The following is a 16,942-nucleotide window of genomic DNA, read 5'->3' as shown; positions in this document are numbered from 1 at the left end:
TACTACAGACCTTAACAAAGGCCTCTGAGATGATCTCAGGTATCTGAGACACCTGCATGGAACTGGTAGATGTGGGGCATGTGGGCTTCTGGAGCAGCAGGCAGGCAGGACACCTCAGGCTGTCTCCCATAGTACCATAAACTGCTCCTAAGCCTGTCACCATGGGCTTCTTCCATAGCTGATGGAGTCAACCAAAGTTATGGTGTTTCATCCCCTCCTAACAGAGGCGACTGCAGTTGTCAGTGGGATTGCACAATGAATTCCACTCGCTGGGAGATCCTGGTTAGTCAGCCAGACCTCTGTTGTAAAAACCTCCATGGAAGACACCCCAGATAAAGTGAAATGAGGGCCATCTCATTTACCCAGCAATATTCCTTTGTTAAGTGATTACCCAGCTACAAATACACAGCTATCATAACTTTCAGGTTTTTCTCTCCAAAACAGTCTGATGGGTTTCAGCACCAGAAAATAGAGTCTGCAATATTTTTTTCATATCACAGTTAATTAACATTTTTAAAAAGGAAAAAGAAAAACCCCCAAACCTCTCCAAGCTTTGACACGGTGAGCTTCAAAGCAGGGCTAGAGCTGAAAGCTTACTTTCACCTGCTCATTAACAGACCTGTCAGCTGTATTCTCTATACTGTATCAGTGTCTGTCTGCTTGTTTTTTGCTGGGACCCAGACCAGAGAAGCCAAGATGTCAAATCTGTGTCAACCAAACCTACAAGTGCTGACCAGAGCCCTGCCAGCGCACAGCCATCAACCCCAGCCCCGGGGGACCAGCCGGCGAGCAGCAGTCCTGGCCACCAGCATCCTAGTACTTCTTTCCAAAATGAGGTAATGATGCTACGGGGAGGTGGGCACTTCGTAGTGGTGTCTGTTAATATTTATCTGGCATCTCATGTACACACAGAGCCTGCAGCCCTTCTTGCTTTGCAGGGCTGTGTCAGAGAGATCTGCCTCAGGAGAACACAAGGCAGCAGCGTAATTCTAGATTGTAGAATCAGAGAACAGTGTGGGTTGGAAGGGACCTTCAAAGCTCATCCAGTCCCACCTCTGCCATGAGCAGGGACATCTTCACCAGCTCAGGTTGCTCAGAGACCCATTCAGCCTGGTCTGGGATGTCTCCAGGGATGGTTCATCCACCACCACTCTGGCCAACCTGGGCCAGTGTTTTACCACCCCTTTCTCCCATAGCTTTCCACTGAAGTGAAATGGAAGAAGGAGTTGAAGGGGTTTAATGTTTGGGTGCTGAACAGGGAAGAAGTGAAGTCTGGGGAGAGAGAGGGAAGAATTATGGAGTGCAGAAGCTGCCTTGAGACAGACTTGGGCATGATGAGAGGGCAAAGACCACAATTCAGCATCAACCGTTCAAGGGTGATATTGGCAGAAAATGGTTTGGGAGTGTAGAGACATCTCAAAACACAAGCCAGGATAATTGAAGTGCTGGGAAGGAGGGAAAGGGATGTTGTTTCTAGATGCTCATCTTTTGCAGGGCAGTACGGCATACTTGGCCCACCGGCATGGATCTTCTACTGACAAAGACATTCCTGCTTCATCCCATACTGCAAATCCTAAGCCAGGTTTAGGAAGGGCATTAGCAAATATCCCACAGATAACCACGTCAGTTATCTGTGAAAACCCTTTCCACTTATAAAGTGTTGAGTAAAGGGCTCCCTGTCTTGTTTCCTTAAAACAGATCAGAGCTTTGGTTGGGATGTCTCCTGGTTTGGGGCAGTCTATTTTATCAGTGACCAACTGTCTTTGCAACCTCTGTCAACCATTTGAGAGTTGCTTTTCTTCTGTCTTTCCAGGTCATCTGTAAAGACCAAGTGCAAAATAATCGGCCCACCATCTATCTGAAAGAAGCTAAAACCTGTGTAAGTACCACCCTTTTGGACTTCTATGAAGGATTGTTGCTGTTGGAGGTCAACTTTTGAGCTGTGGTGCTCCGGGCATGTGAGCCTAATTTCGTCAATGAGAGTAATTTCATCAAAAGAAGATGCAACCACTTTTAGAGTGTAAAATGGTAAATGCAAACCCACACTCAGCAGTATCACCTGGTGGGCGATATGAGAGGCAAAGAGGCTCATGTGGTCTTCTTCAAGTAGAAGGACCAGCTGAACCCGCCCAGGTCTCAGAAAAAGAGTAATGTGAGATTTTAGAGGGTGAAACTTTCCCTTTGCGGAGGCTAATGAGAAAACTTTTTGCCTTAGCAGAAAGGCAAGGAGTTCATCACAAAATCCAAGCAAAAAATGTGGAGTTCATCTGTTTGTTGTGTACTTGGTGAGGTCTTGCAACCTCACAGCTGGGGTAGGGTGGGATCTGACTGCAGAGCAGCTGGGAAGCACAGCATACTGGAGTTTGGGACTCACTGTGCTCCTTGATGTATATCACCCTAAATCGAGAGCAAAAAACTCCATTTCATTTGTTTCAGACCCTTTACAAGACCAGGGAGTAATAAAATGTAATGCCAAGGTTGGGGAAAGGCAAGCCCAACACAAGACTATACACCAAGACTCCTTTTGGTGGGTGGCTATTGTCTGCTGGCTTTTCTGGGGGATACCCACATTCAAAATGATTCTTGAGGAAACCATGAGATTCCTACAATAGGGAAGAAGCAATATATTGATCATTTTTAAATAGGTTGAAGTTTTAAGTTTATAACAATGAGGAAGAGACAATGTCACATGGCTGGTGAGATCTTAACAAAGTGATCGTGTCTGAACTGTGAGTAGAGCTCAGAGGTGGTTTTTGGTATTATAATGCTCTGGTTTTTGGATCTCAGCACTGCCACAACAGCATAAGCATCAGGAAATTGGCACTTCATGGACCTTCTCACAGCTTATGCTGTACAGCATCAGAAATAGCTGCTCAGGTTCATGAACCTCTACTTTCCCATGTGTAAAATGGACTGACTCTTGACTGCACGGTGGTGAGACCCAAAGGGAAGCCACACTGTGTTCATAAAACCCCCTGAGATACACACTGAGATGAGTACAATCACTCCTACTGACCACAGTGGCTCTCGAAATTCCTCGTGTCTCGGTGGTGGCCCTGCCTGGCAGTCCTGGAGAGGGCTTGGACCTCACGATAGCACCCACCATGCTCTTGGGAGGAGGGGAAATGCTTGTCTGCTGCCATCTCATGGTCATCCCCTTCCTACTTTGGCTGCTGCTGGGTGTAAATGTTCCTTGACTGGACATCTACAGAAATTATCTTCTTAGTCGTGCTGCCCTTAACACTGAGGATGACCTCCCCCAATAGCAAGTGATAGGACAAGAGGAAATGGCCTCAAGTTGCATCAGGGGAGGTTTAGATTGGATATTGGGTAAAATTTCTTCCCAGAAAGGGCTGTCAGGCATTGGAGCAGGCTGCCCAGGGCAGTGGTGGAGTCACCATCCCTGGAGGGGTTTAAAAGATGTGTAGATGAGGCTCTTAGGTATGTGGTTTAGTGCCAGTGCTGGGTTAACAATTGGACTCAATTGTCTTGAGGATCTCTCACAACCAAAATGATTCTATCAATCTACTCCAGGGAGGGACCTTATTACCGCGATGCCCATGGCCCAGATGCCTCAGCAGGACAACCCCTCCTGAGAGCATCCCTGCTTTGTGCAATGTCTGAACCTTCTCATCAGATTTTATATTGAATACATGAAGTATTTCATCAGATTAACAAAAAATCTCACTTTGGAGCCTAAAGCACCTGGGCAACTTACAACCATGCTGGTGTTTAATGATTCCCACCTTCTGGGTGCAGTTGTAGAATCATAGAATCATTTTGGTCGGAAGAGACCCTGAAGATCATGGAGCCCAACCGCATGTTCTGCACGGAGCTGCTGTCTTCCCTGTGGCTTTACTGGAGCTATGCTGGGAGAATCTTTCAGAAATTGGGATTGTAAGGCTGCAAAATGCTCGGGGTGGGTGAACACCATGGTTTGGCATCATCCATCGCTCCTTTCTGCCCGCTCTGCTGGAGCTGGCGAGCTGGCGAGTCTGCCGCCCTGTTTCCCTTAAATTCCCCTGGGCATAATAACGAGACGAAGCATTGTTAGTACAAAATGCCAATTACGCCTCAAAACAGCTGCAGAAAAACTGCCAGGGTGCATCCTCCCATAGCATCGCTCTCCTTGGCTGCCGAAACACCTCCCGCCCGCTCACCGTTAACTTTTCCACGCGGTGTATTCCTGAAAATTGCAGCAAATTTTATGCCTCCCAAGCCGAGCAGATAACAGAGAAATGGCACTATCTGGTTTCCCTGCTTTGTAGGCCCGATAAACAAGTCTCTAGCCAAATCTTGACAGCAAACTGAAAAAAAAATAATCCCTTGCATTTTGCAACCCGTGGGAAAACAGGAAAGTGCGTGCTATAAGGAAAAATGTTCCAGAAATGGCTCCGGCCCTGGTGCGCAAGAACCAGGCAGAGTCAGGCAGAATTGTGCTCACAGCTCCAAAGAAAAGCTGGGGGACCATCAAAGGTAATATGGGGAATCAGTGGTGGGGGACATGTCCCAATCACACATGGCAGGGGAGGGGGTGATGCCAGCTACCCCTCCAGTGCATATCTGGGCTCATGGGGCAACGCTGGCAATGCAGAGACCTCAGCAAAACAGTTGGGAATTGCACCCCACTGCACCTCAGTTTCTCCAGCTGCCATAAATTTTAAAATAAAAAAGTTAAACCTGAACATCTTAAAAAAGAAGAGCCAAAGACATGGTTGGTACCACTTCGTGGACCAAAGATACTTTATAGGCTGGTTGGTTCCCACCATCCTCCCTCTTCGGTTGATGCTTTTAACCAGCGCTGAAGTTTGATCCATGTTCCCCCACCCTCCCTTTTGCCCCTTCTCCTTCCTTTGATTACACCACGATCTTAACAAGTTTCTTAATGAGGCTTATTAGCTTGATGCCTTGCATGACATAGGATGGCTTTCCCAACATCTGGTTCACAAGTCTTTCTTCAGTTGGGTTTTGTTAGCTGCTTGGCGTGCTCCAGCCTTTGGAGTGATGGATGAACCTGCTTTAGCAGGTGGGTTGGGACTAGATGATCGCCACAGGTCCCTTCCAACCCCAACCATTCTGTGATTCTGTGATGAATGGATGGATGAGTGGATGGCTGCTCTGTTCCACATCCTAACCCCAAAATGCTTTAGATGAAGCAAGAGGTGACCATATCAGAGGTGGCTGGTGTCCCCCAAGCTCTGGTTGAGCCACACAACCCTGTGGCCACCTCCCAGGGTGCCAGGGTGACTCCTCCATCATGTCCCCAGCTGGGATTCAAATGTGACGAGTGAGGCAAGCTGGAGGACACTGGAGAGGAACATGCTCCAGACAGGGGATGCAAAAGCAACAGCCGGACCAGGACCACCCAAACCTTCATCCAAGCACCCAAGGGAATTTGCTGTGTGACACCCACCTTACTGGGGACAGCAGGATGGTTCCCCAGAGCAGGTGGAGGGACCCCCTCACCGAGCAGGGCCACGGTCCCCCTTGCCCCATCCAGCTGGCGGGGATGGATGTTGACTCAAGTGCCGTTACCTCATTTGGGGATGTTAGTTTTAGGTCCCCGCCAGTGTGGGAACCGGATTCGAGCTGCTCGGCAAGCGCCTGTCAACTCCAGCCAAAGAATGCGAGCGGCTCCGGTGGCGGGAGGGGAGAGATGCCGGGGCTGTGGCATTGTCGCCGGGGCATCCCTGACGGCTGCTGTGGGCTTTACCGTGTCCCCCTCCAGCCCTGGAAAGGGTAAATCCCTCCAGCTCAGCCTCATAAGGGGTTTAGGCACCGCTCACCATCCAGCAACAAAGCACTTCGGTGCTCAGATGGATTTTAGACTTGCATCTGATTTCCTTTCCCACCCAAAAGAAAAAAGCATTGTAAAGGTCTTCTTTTTTAACTATTTTAACCCTATGGAGTGGTAGGAGAACTGAGTTATTAAGGGCCGAGGGAACGCAAAGCTGAGGCAAAACCTGGGGAAGGAGGAGACAGCAGAGTGGCTTTTCATGCCCCTGCCGAGCGAAAAACACCGCACAGGCAGGGACTGATTAACTGCAGGACATTTAAAGCGTAGGAGCACAACCCAGCGTCCGAAAATGATAAAAACACCCTCCCTAGCAATCTGTAACCCTCTCCTCCCCATCCTGCTGGCAATGAGCTTTCTGGGAGATGCTGCCTTGCCAAGGTCTCGTCTCGCTGCCCTGGCACAGAGCTGGGGCAGGTTTCTCATCCCTTTTCCCAGGGATGCAGCCAGGATGCTGCAGGCTTGAGGAGGGACCTGGGGGAAGTTTCTACCCATGGAAAGCGAAAGGACAAGCAAGGGCCAGCAGCGGTTCCCAGGGACGGACGGGCCCCACAATGCTGAGCTTACCCCCATCCCGGCAAGCGCATCCTGTCTCCCAAATACTTAGATAAGATAGGGCGAGATTAGGTGCCTTCCTCAGCCAGGCAGCTCCCACCTTTACGGTGGAGCAAGCGGGACCTGGCAGGGATGGTGTTGCGGGGAGACAGGAAGGTTTAAGGTGTTGGAGCGGGCAGGGGCAGAGGTCTTTGCAGGCTGGGCAGGTTTTGCCTGGCAGCTCGTTTCGGTGTGCATGGAGGAGTTTTGCACACAATAACTGTGCAGGTGAGACCTTGTGCACGTGGCATCCGTGCATGAAGGGCTTGTGTTGGGGTTGTTCAGCCTGGAGAAGGCTCCAGGGAGACCTTATTGTGACCTTATATGGGACAGACGATTTAGCAAGGCCTGTTGTGACAGGAAAAGAGGTGATGGTTTCAAATGAAAAGAGGAGAGATTCAGGCTGGACATGAGGAAGAAATCCTTTACAAGGAAGGTGGTAGAACACTGGCCCAGGTTGGCCACAGAGGTGGTGGATGCCCCATCCCTGGAGACATCCCAGGCCAGGCTGGATGGGGCTCTGAGCAACCTGAGCTGGTGAAGATGTCCCTGCTCATGGCAGGGGTGGGACTGGTTGAGCTGTGAAGGTCCCATCCAACCCAAACTATTCCCTGATTCCATGTGCATGCATTACCTGTGCATTTATGAGCTGTACATACAGCATACTTACCTACAAGACCTGTGCACACAGCACCTGTGCAGGCAGGAGGGCAATCATCTCAACCTCAATGAGCTCACAACTTCTACAAAGCATTGAGCAGATGCAAAAAGCCTCAGAAACATCTCAGAGGGGACACCCGTCTACCATCCCTCCCATGCTGACCTCTCCAGGGATGCTCCAGCTTATCCAAAAGCAAAACACTTTCTCTTGCCTCTGTGCAGCCACAGAGCACGGTGAAGCCCTTGGGAGGACAGGGACGGGTGTTGGTGGGGGCAGAGGGTAGAAATGCAGGTGGTGGGGGGGTTGCAAAGCTTTGTCCTGTTCCCACTGTGTCCCCTTGGCCTCCCCCGCCCTCCCCATTCTGCTTCCCTTGGGGACCTGCTGTTCCTGTAACACCAAAAGCTGCAGCCTTCAGATAAGGCCGTCACAGGGCCCTGGTGAGGAACAGCAGCCAAAAGCTCGGCTTCTCGTAAAGAAACTACTTTTAAGCCTTTCCTGTTCCCCGGGAGGGCTGGCGGCGGTTAGGTGGTGCAAAGGGATGGTGGAGGATGGGGATGGACGATCCCTGGCGATGGGGTGGGATGCTCCTCGGCGTTCCCCAGTTTGGGAGGACACTGCTGAGCCCCTGCTGTCACCGCAGGCCGAGTGGAGGACCACCAGCACCAACGTCTCTTTCTTCGAGACGTTCTGCTCGACGAGCCAGCACGCTTTCAACGCCAGCAGGGAAACGTGCACAGTGATGCTGAGCTCCAGCGAGCCCCGCTCCCAGCACTGGGCAGTCACAGCGCTTGTGCACCGTGAGTATAGTCCCACCAGCCTGCCCTGAGGATGGTGGGATGGGAGCGGTGTTGGGCGCTTCAGCGTGGGGATGAAGCCTGAAGCTTGGGAGAGCCCTTGGGGTCTGTTAGAGCTCGGCTGAGGGGCTCCTTGCATTGGGTTGCTGTATCTCAGAGCATTGGGAGAGACAAAAGGACCCCAGAAATGAGCTTTGCTCTCCAATGAACGCACCAGATCCCTCTCCTGTCCATGCTAACACCTGTTGGAGAGTGGCCAGAGGAGGCCACCAAGATGATCAGAGGGATGGAACAGCTCTGCTGGGAGGACAGGCTGAGAGAGCAGGAGTGTTCAGCTGGAGAACAGAAGCTCCGGGGAGACCTTAGTGTGGCCTTTCTGTGCCTAAAGGGGACAATAAGAAAGATGGGGACAGACTTTTTAGCGGGACCTGTTGCAACAGGACAAGGGGTGATGATTTCAAACTAAAATCTGGGAGATTCAGGCCAGACATGAGGAAGAAATTTTTGATAATGAGGGTGGTGAGAGCCTGGCCCAGGTTGGCCAGAGAGGTGGTAGATGAACCATCCCTGGAGACATCCCAGGCCAGGCTGGACGGGGCTCTGAGCAACCTGAGCTGGTGAAGATGTCCCTGCTCATGGCAGGGGGGGCACTGGGCAAGCTGTGAAAGTACCTTCAACCCAAACTATTTTATCATTCTATAACACCAGTCTCCAGAAGGAAAAAAATCCCCAGAAGTGGTTGAAACCCAGTGCCCAGCTCAAATCCTTTCCCATGGGACTACCAAGGGAAGCTCCTTGCCCATGGCAGAGCCCTTTGGGGAAATCCCAGAGGTGGTCAAATGGTGCTTTAGCACCAGGGGACAAGGAGGATGGAGGCATCAAGCTGCCTTAATGCCAGGGGGAGGAAGGACTGAGCCGTATTGTCCTCCTCTTTGCCATCAGGATAGAGGTCCAGCCTCCAGCACCCAACCACAGGCAGAGCAGCCTGGCCCTGGGGACTGATCCTGCACCACTCCAGCATGGCCTGGAGTAGCCAGTTACAGCCCCTCACTGGTCCCAGTCACAAATCACCCATCAAAACAGAGACCCCAACCAAGGCGTGCATGGCCCAGGGCTAGGGGACAATGGGGAACTGGGGTCTCCAGGGCAGTCCCCCTGCCAGGAGATGATGTCCCAGCTCCTGGTCTAGCCATGGAGGAATCTGCAAGGGTTGGTTCCATGCCCACACATCTCCATCCACCTCCTCCAGAAAGGGAGTCATCCCATGGATCAGGAGGTGGTGGCACAACCTTCCCCTCCACTCTGTGCTCATTGCAACCTCTTTCTTCCCCCCAGTCCCTTTGGACCCTGAAAAGGTCCTCGAGGAGCTGAAGGAGAAAAAGGACAAGTTAGAGGAGGTAAGCACACCCATGGGCACAGCAGATTCCCTGCTGATGTCCCCCAAGGTGGGTGGCACGGGAAGCCCTCCTTGGGCCTGACCCATCCCTTCTGTGGCAGCTCGGCATTGCCAACATCACCTACGACAAAATGGAGAGGGAGATAATCAACGACGAGTTCAGCACGCCCTTGATCATCACCATTGTCACCCTGGCCGGCTCCCTGCTGCTGATCGCGGCCATCTACGGCTGCTGCCACCAGCGCTTCTCCCAAAAGAAGGACCAGGTAAGGTGGGAGAGGGGTGGGACAGGTACCCTGGGACCTTATTGTCCCAGAGGCATCTTCAGGAGATGAAGAGCATCAGCATTGCAACCTCCGCTGGTGAAAGCATCCTGGCTCACCCAGTGGGTACCACTCTTGGGTGTTGCTCAAGGGGTGCCCAAGTGCTGTGGGTGCTCTGGAGGTGCTGGAGCTCTCCTTTGGGGGTGTCAGGATGGGGGGGTGTCAACCAGGATGAAAAACAGGGAAACAAAGGGATGGTCATGGTGGTAGGATACAGCAACGAGCAGCATCCATCCCCGCTGCCACCCAGGGCAGCCGAGCAGCATCCTCAAATCATAATCTTGACAAGAAAAGCTTTCTCAACCCAACAACCCCCTCCAAACCCAGCCATTCCTCCCTAAAATAAATCTCAGAAATACCTTTATGAGCAGGTTTGGGTACCCAGCATCACCCCGGTGCCTTCCCAGGGGTTCACCTGCACTGGTGGGGAGAGTTCTACCATGGACCTGTGGTTTGCATTGGTCCCTTCTGCTGTTGCTGAGGATTTAGCTCTGGAGAAGAGACAGCAATAGAAAGGAAGGAAAACAATTGAGGCCAAGTGATACAACTAGAGTAAACCACTCTCCTGATGGAGAAGCAAACTCCTGGGTCCTACTTCAGGTTTTTTCTCACCCCCCAAACCAACTCATCCTTCCCAGGGGGTCCCAGCATCTACCCCACATGTCAGGAGCTGCATGAAGAAGGATAAGGCGACCTTCGCTTAAATGTTTGCCATCCAATGGAGGCAAACACAGGAGGCAGGGAAGAGCAAACCAATGCTGGAGTCAGGCTTGTTTTCACAATGTTTGATTTTTTCGGGAGGGAATGGGAGAGGGTACAAGACTTCAATAGACATTCGACCTCCGCTGTGCTGTGATCTCCTTGGAGCTTACGGGGTTTTGCAGATGGACTCTCCCTCGTCAGGGTGAAAAACACCCATGCAGGGACAGGTGGCAGCATGAAACTCTTGCCCCATATTGTTGAGAAAACAGGTAGAAATAAGGTATTTTTAGTAATGGGAAAGCGTGTCCCTGAAGGAAGACGGTGCAGAGAAGCAGGTACCAGACCCGGCTGGATGCTCGGGAGGTAAACATCCACCAGACACAGGGTAAGGTAGTGAAACCAAAGCAATGGATGTCAATTCCCAATACAGCTCTTGCTCGGAGCACCAGAGAAGATCTTTTCCCAAGCAGCTGCAATAGGTTTTTAGAAAAATCAAACGCATTTCACCTTTCTGGATTTGTTTTGGGTGGTTGCTTTTGTTTTCCTCCTACTTCTCTTCCAAAAATGACTTGAAAGTTTTTATTTTTCTCCAACCTCTCCTTTCCCCCTTCCTTTTAAACCTTGCTGTTGTTTTACCTTGGAAATACCCAGCACATCCACCCTGATCTCCCCGGGTTTGATGATGGACATGTGGCCCTGATCTTTAATGTGAGTTCCAACGCAGGGATCGGAGGGGCGGGCGCCGCATCCGTAACACGCCAGCTCTCACCCCCCCACACAGTGCTTGGTAGGGTTCGATAGCTTTTAACAGGACTAAAGCCTACTAAAGCCCAGCTTTACAGACCCCTTCCCCTTGCTGCACAGTGCTGCCTGAGCATCCATCCATCAAGGGGTTGTACCAGCATGGTACCCTATGGGGCAAAACAGCCCCTGCGAGCATCTCAGCCCAGCTCCAGCATCCTTGCCCGCATCCCCCCCACCATGTACAGCCCAAGGGCCCCCCCAGCAGCACCTTTGCAGCCCCCCTGCTAGCACCGAGCCCCGCAGTTTTGCTTCTCCATCCCTTTCCTTCTCTGTGGATTCCCTCCCACGCCTGTCTCCTGACATTTATTAGGAGCGCTGTAATAAATCAAGCTGGAAATCCAGGCGGATTTTCACAGGGGCGCATAGTGAGAGCCCCATGCTTCCTCCCCCCAAAAAAAAAGGGTTGACAAAGGAGTGCAGCTCCTCATCGTGTCCCTCCGAGGTGGGAGGGGATGAAGGAATCACTGTGGTGAATGCAAAATTAGGATGGGGGGGGTCTGCCAAGGGCTGAAGGACTGGGTCAGATCCTGAAGCACCACATACCGAGGGAGCAGGGTGATGCAGTGCCTGATTCATCCATGAATCAGCCAAAACAATGCACGGCCCAAGGGAAAGGAGCAGGAGGGGCTGTTCTTTCCCCACCTGATTTCCTTCGAAAGCTTCAGAATAGGACTCCGGGATGACGCTTATGGAAGGGAAAATGGGCCGGTAGCAACTGCGAGGTGGGAGCTGCCCCTGGGTCAAGGCGGAGAATAATGATAAAGCAACTAAAAAGAGACAGGGGAGCAGGAAAGGGAGGGGTGGAGTGAAGCTGGGGAGGTGGGGTTGGGATGCAGGGTGGGGGTACAGCAGTGATGCTCAGCCTCTTCCCGAGGTCCTGGGGGGACCTGGATAGAGCTGGCAGCTGCTCCTGGAGGTTTTCTGTGCATCTCTGGCTGCTCTTTCCTCCCTGCCACCATCAGCAGAGTCTATCTCTTGCCAGCTCCACGCTATCCCCTCGCTGCGCTGGCGCTGACTGCAGCCCCCAGCCTCAAACGCACTGTGAAAGTCTCTATATATAATATATACATCTATGCGGGGCAGTGGCCGTGGCTGGCTGGGAGGTGACAGCCCCAAGGTGGCACGTACAGCACGACCAAGCTGTTTTTTACCCGGGGGGGCGTGTTTCTGGGTTTTCTTTCTTCTCAGCAGCGCCTGACCGAGGAGCTGCAGACCATGGAGAATGGCTACCACGACAACCCCACGCTGGAGGTGATGGAGACCTCCTCCGAAATGCAGGAGAAGAAGGTGAACCTCAACGGTGAGCTGGGGGACAGCTGGATCGTTCCTCTCGACACGCTCATGAAGGAGGACCTGGAGGAAGAGGAGGACACGCATTTATAGGATACAGAACTCGATTAAGCAAAAAACGACCACCTCCCCTCGCCCCCAAAAAGAAAAACCCACACCATAATCCTTACACACATACAACTCCAAAACAAGGCAAAATTCCCAAGAGACCCTCCCAAAATTCCCTTAATGAACTAATCATGGTCCCTTGTGCCAACAAGTGGGGTGCAGGATGGAAGGAGGGACATGAGAAGACACCTCTGGGATGTTTTATCAACACAAGCCACTGTGGTGGCCGCATCTGGACGAGCATCCTCCATCACCCATGGGTGCTTAGCAGGACCTACCACACCAGACCTGTCCAGCTTCGGGTGAATGGGGTGTCTCCTGCCAACGTGTCCCCCCTCATTCTGTGTCCAACCGCAGCCTCCAGCTACTGAGCAACTCAAAAAATTAGAAAAATATAAACAAAGTAAATAGGATTAGAGAGGGAGCACAAGCACAACTCCCAATAGCAAACCGGCACCTGGCAATTAGAGCTAGAAAAATCCTCTAGCCCACGCGGTTTAGTCATCGCTCGGCCCTCCCCGACACGAACCGCCCAGGTATCGAGCAGGAAAAACTGGAACAGCCTGTTCCTTTTTAATCCCGTCTCCATCCTCTCCCCATAAAGTGCCGGCTAAAACGCACAAGAGCCCCCGCGTTGTGCCGCAGGCAAAGGAACGCGGCCGGACTCGGCCGGCCGGGGGGGATGCAGTGATGCCCAGGGATGCTCAGTCCGGGATCACTGCACCAAAAAGGGCCGTGGGATGTATCCTGCACCCAGTTGGAGTCCAGGAGAGGTGCAGAAGCTTCTTGTCTTGATGCAAAGCGGAGGGAAAGCAAAAGGAGACGTTCCTTGAGATCATCCCTCCTACGAAGGGTTTAATGAGACTGAGAGCGATGCCTGGTTGCCAACCCAGGCCTGAGGTTGGGGAGAAACTCCAGCACAGACCAGCTCTGCATTTCCCTGCAGAAGCGTTAATTGCCTTCCAGTGATTACGCAGCAGCATCTCATGGCCCACGTCCATCCTCCCGAGACCGTGGGTTACATGCCTTGTGATGGTTTGTGATTTTTGTGGTTATGTTTTCCCGCGTGAGCAGCAGAAGCGTGAGCCAGGTAGCTTGGTGGTATTCAGGGTTTTCCATCGGTACAGCCCTTGGTGTTTCCTCCTCCTGAGGTTTATAAGCTCAGTCTACATCCTCAAGCTTTTCTTCAAAAGCAGGTAGGACAGTAGAGGCCTGCAAAGAAAATTCCAGCTCAGCAGCAAAGCTGGGACCGAGCTTCACTCCACAGCCCTCAATCTCCTGTCCAGGTCTCACTTTGCCATAAATCTTCAGAGACAGGGGTGGGGGAAAACATGCAGGAGCAGAAAGTGGGTGGACTGAGGTCTTTTCTGATTTTCTACCCCCCATCATAAGGCTTAAACAGCTCTGAAAGGATGGGGAGAGTTTCAAAACCTTTGCTCCGGCTCTGGTGAAGCAGTTCAGCCCTGGTAGGTGGGGATCAGAGCAGGGTTGCATCCTCCAGCACGTGAAATAAGAGAAGAGGACTATAAGGTTGTTTGGGCAAGTGCATCTCCCAGCACATGGTGGTCCAGGTGAAGAACCCCAGGTTGAGTCGATCCACAGTATCACAAAGGAGAAGGGCAGGGTGGTTTCCAGAAGCTGGCAGATGTGTCTTCTCCAAGGGATTTGCTCTTGTCCCTTCTCTCCGGCACTGAAGGGCAGAGTTCGGAGCGTTCAGACCTATATATTTTTGTATATGTAAATATTCCTGCTATTCATTAGCGATGTATTCAGCACACTTCACTTACCTGTGCACTGCACTACGGGGAAGTCATTTTGGAGGGGGCGGGGGGTGGAATTAAAAATAGAGGGGAAAAAAAAAAGATAAAAGAAAGAAAAAGCTAAAGGCCGGTCTGGTAGGGGATCAAAACTCAACACCAAGATAACCCCGCGCCACAGATTTCTCCCCGCTCCGGCAGCATCGAGTTCAGCTCTTTGACACCGCAGCAAGGCTCGAAGAACCCGTCTCGGCGTTTGCAATTTGTTGCATGAGCACGTTTGCTTCCCAGCGATCCCAAGAGACAAACAGCGGGTCGGTGGCCTCGTGCTTCTGTCCTTGGCGGAAAATAAACGTGGCGAAGACACGGGGCAGTTTTGGTTGCCGTGAGGATGCCCCTGGCAGAGCATCTCCAGGCAGCCGGGTGTTCGGCACGTGCCTCAGATCCCCCTTCCCAGCGAAGAGATGCCAAAGTGCTTTAACAAACCAGGTCCAAAGACTTTCCAAGAGAACCCTGCGAAGGCTTGAGACCAAGAGACCTTAAACCTTCGCGAGCAGAGACCAGTGAAGATATCAACTGCTCGGCAAGTGCTTATAGCGATTTATATTTGAATAGGAATTGTACATTTATTTATTTTTCCAGACACCATATTTTTAAACCACTAATATTTTATAGTAGATTTTCCTTCCCCTATTTAAAGAACTATTTCCATGGAAAAAGAAAAAGAAAAAAAAAAGTACCTTTTTTTATGTTGAGAACATTCTTGTTGCAAAAAACAAAAATCCGGTAGGAAATGCAGTGATGAGCATCTTTGGCCTTAACCCTCCCCTTTGTAGACTGCAGCCATAATTAGACTAAAAATGATAATAATAAATGAAATTCTACCCAGGCATTTCCTCCCTCCCTGCTCCTCTTCCCTTCCCCGCGCTCCTCTTTTTCTCCCCCAAAACAGCTTTAACACACATTGTACAAAGAGATTATTGCTCTTACCTTTTGGGGAGAGTTTCACAAGCAGCTCAGACATCCTTGCAAGAGACTTTTCTATTCTCAGATTCGCGAGGAATGTGTAAATAATTACTTCAGGACCATTTATCTCCCGCTCACAGTGCCGTGACCCAGCTGATGAGGTTGATACTGCGACTGTTGCCTACAGAAAACGTACATAATCTATAAGGGACTGAAGGAGAACTTAATTTCCTATTTCCAACCCGTTGAACCTTGCACATATAGTAGAGCTCTTACGTACTGTATAGCAGCATCTCTCACAGGGACAGGAGTCTGATTTACACTGGAATTTACTGAGGAATTGGATTGTAGAGATTATTCTTGCATTTTCCTACAAATATATTTTGAAAGCATCATGTATTTCTGTCAATAAACATTCTTATGTAAAAGGCTTGTTTCTTGGCTGAGTGAAAAAGGGGTGGGGGGAAGCAGAGCTTGTGCTCAAGAGACACAACCATCCCTTATGTAGATGTTAATCTGGTTATCATAGAGTGGTTTGGGTTGGAAAGGACCTCCAAAGCTCATCCAATGCCACCCCTGCCATGAGCAGGGACATCTTCACCAGCTCAGGTTGCTCAGAGCCTCATCCAGCCTGGCCTGGGATGTCTCCAGGGATGGTTCATCCACCACCTCTCTGGGCAACCTGGGCCAGGGTCGCGCCACTCTCATCAAACCTCACACCCCAAAGTCAAACCACCCTGAGGAGAGGGGGCAGCCGCAAGGGCAGCAGCAGCGTGGACAGTTTGGCAGCTCTATTTGCCCTCAAGTGCCCAAAATAAACTATCTTGTTCCACGTTGTTTTTCCCCGCTTTCCATAAGTGGAAACTTAAACAAACGAACAAACACCACCCCCCACCCCCCCAACCTGAGACACCCACCAAAAACCATTTGGTTTGATTTCAATATTAGAAGTTAAAGAATCACAGGATGGCTGGGGTTGGAAAGGACCTCTGGAGATCATCCAGTCCAACCCACCTGCTAACACAGGGTCACCAGAGCAGATCACACAGGAAGGTGTCCAGGTGGGTTTGAATGTTTCCAGAGGAGACTCCACAACCTCTCTGGGCAGCCTGGGCCAGGCTCTGGCACCTCAGAGGAAAGAAGTTTCTCCTCATGTTCAGATGGACCGTCCTGTGCTTCAGTCTGTGCCCGTTGCCCCTCATCCTGTCATTGGGCACCACTGAACAGAGTCTGGTCCATCCTCTGACACCCACCCTGGAGATATTTATAACCATTGATGAGATCCTCTCTCAGCTTCTCTTCTCCAGCTGAACAGCCCCAGCTCTCTCAGTGTCTCCTCATCAGAAAGATGCTCCAGACCCCTCAGCATCTTATTAGGCACCAGTGGACTCCCTTCAGTAACTTCTTGTCCTTCTTAAACTTCTTAAAGTTGGCATTTTGCATTGATCTGTGTTCCTCCCCAGTAGAAGTTTTTGCTGCTGCTCAGCACACGCTGGATTTATGAGCCCAGCCTGTCACTGATTTTGGGGAGCAGGATATTTTCTCAGCTGTTCTGCAGAGCAGACACAACACACCAACATATCCACGGTTCCTGCACCACTGCTATGAGACCTGCACAGACGACCTTCCCATCCTCAGAAGCAAATAATGTTGGAATGAACAGACCTTAAATAGGCACTCTTGCTAGCATATACATTTTTATTAAGAAAAAAATGAACAAAATACATTCTCTCCTTATGTACATTACATACAG

General features: G+C 51.0%; 1 protein-coding gene across 3 annotated transcripts in view; it reads left to right on the top strand.

Moving 5' to 3' along the window:
• PODXL (podocalyxin like) overlaps positions 1–15,617 on the top strand; it is a 49,759-nt gene extending 34,142 nt beyond the window's left edge. Inside the window, exons 3-9 of one of the 3 annotated variants that reach the window (XM_065049319.1) lie at positions 682–836; positions 1,814–1,879; positions 7,690–7,846; positions 9,179–9,240; positions 9,341–9,505; positions 10,916–10,972; positions 12,260–15,617. In XM_065049319.1, coding sequence (XP_064905391.1) covers positions 682–836; positions 1,814–1,879; positions 7,690–7,846; positions 9,179–9,240; positions 9,341–9,505; positions 10,916–10,972; positions 12,260–12,451 — 854 coding nt within the window. In that variant the 3' untranslated portion in view covers positions 12,452–15,617. Of the gene's footprint in view, positions 1–681; positions 837–1,813; positions 1,880–7,689; positions 7,847–9,178; positions 9,241–9,340; positions 9,506–10,915; positions 10,973–12,256 lie in introns of all 3 variants that reach the window. The other 2 variants (XM_065049317.1, XM_065049318.1) reach the window with 2 other exon arrangements.
• The last annotated feature ends 1,325 nt before the right edge of the window (positions 15,618–16,942 follow it).

The sequence above is a fragment of the Columba livia genome, chromosome 1 (genome assembly GCF_036013475.1).
Source record: "Columba livia isolate bColLiv1 breed racing homer chromosome 1, bColLiv1.pat.W.v2, whole genome shotgun sequence".
NCBI classification, from domain to species: Eukaryota; Metazoa; Chordata; class Aves; order Columbiformes; family Columbidae; genus Columba; species Columba livia.
This window is presented reverse-complemented; position numbering and strand designations above follow the sequence as displayed.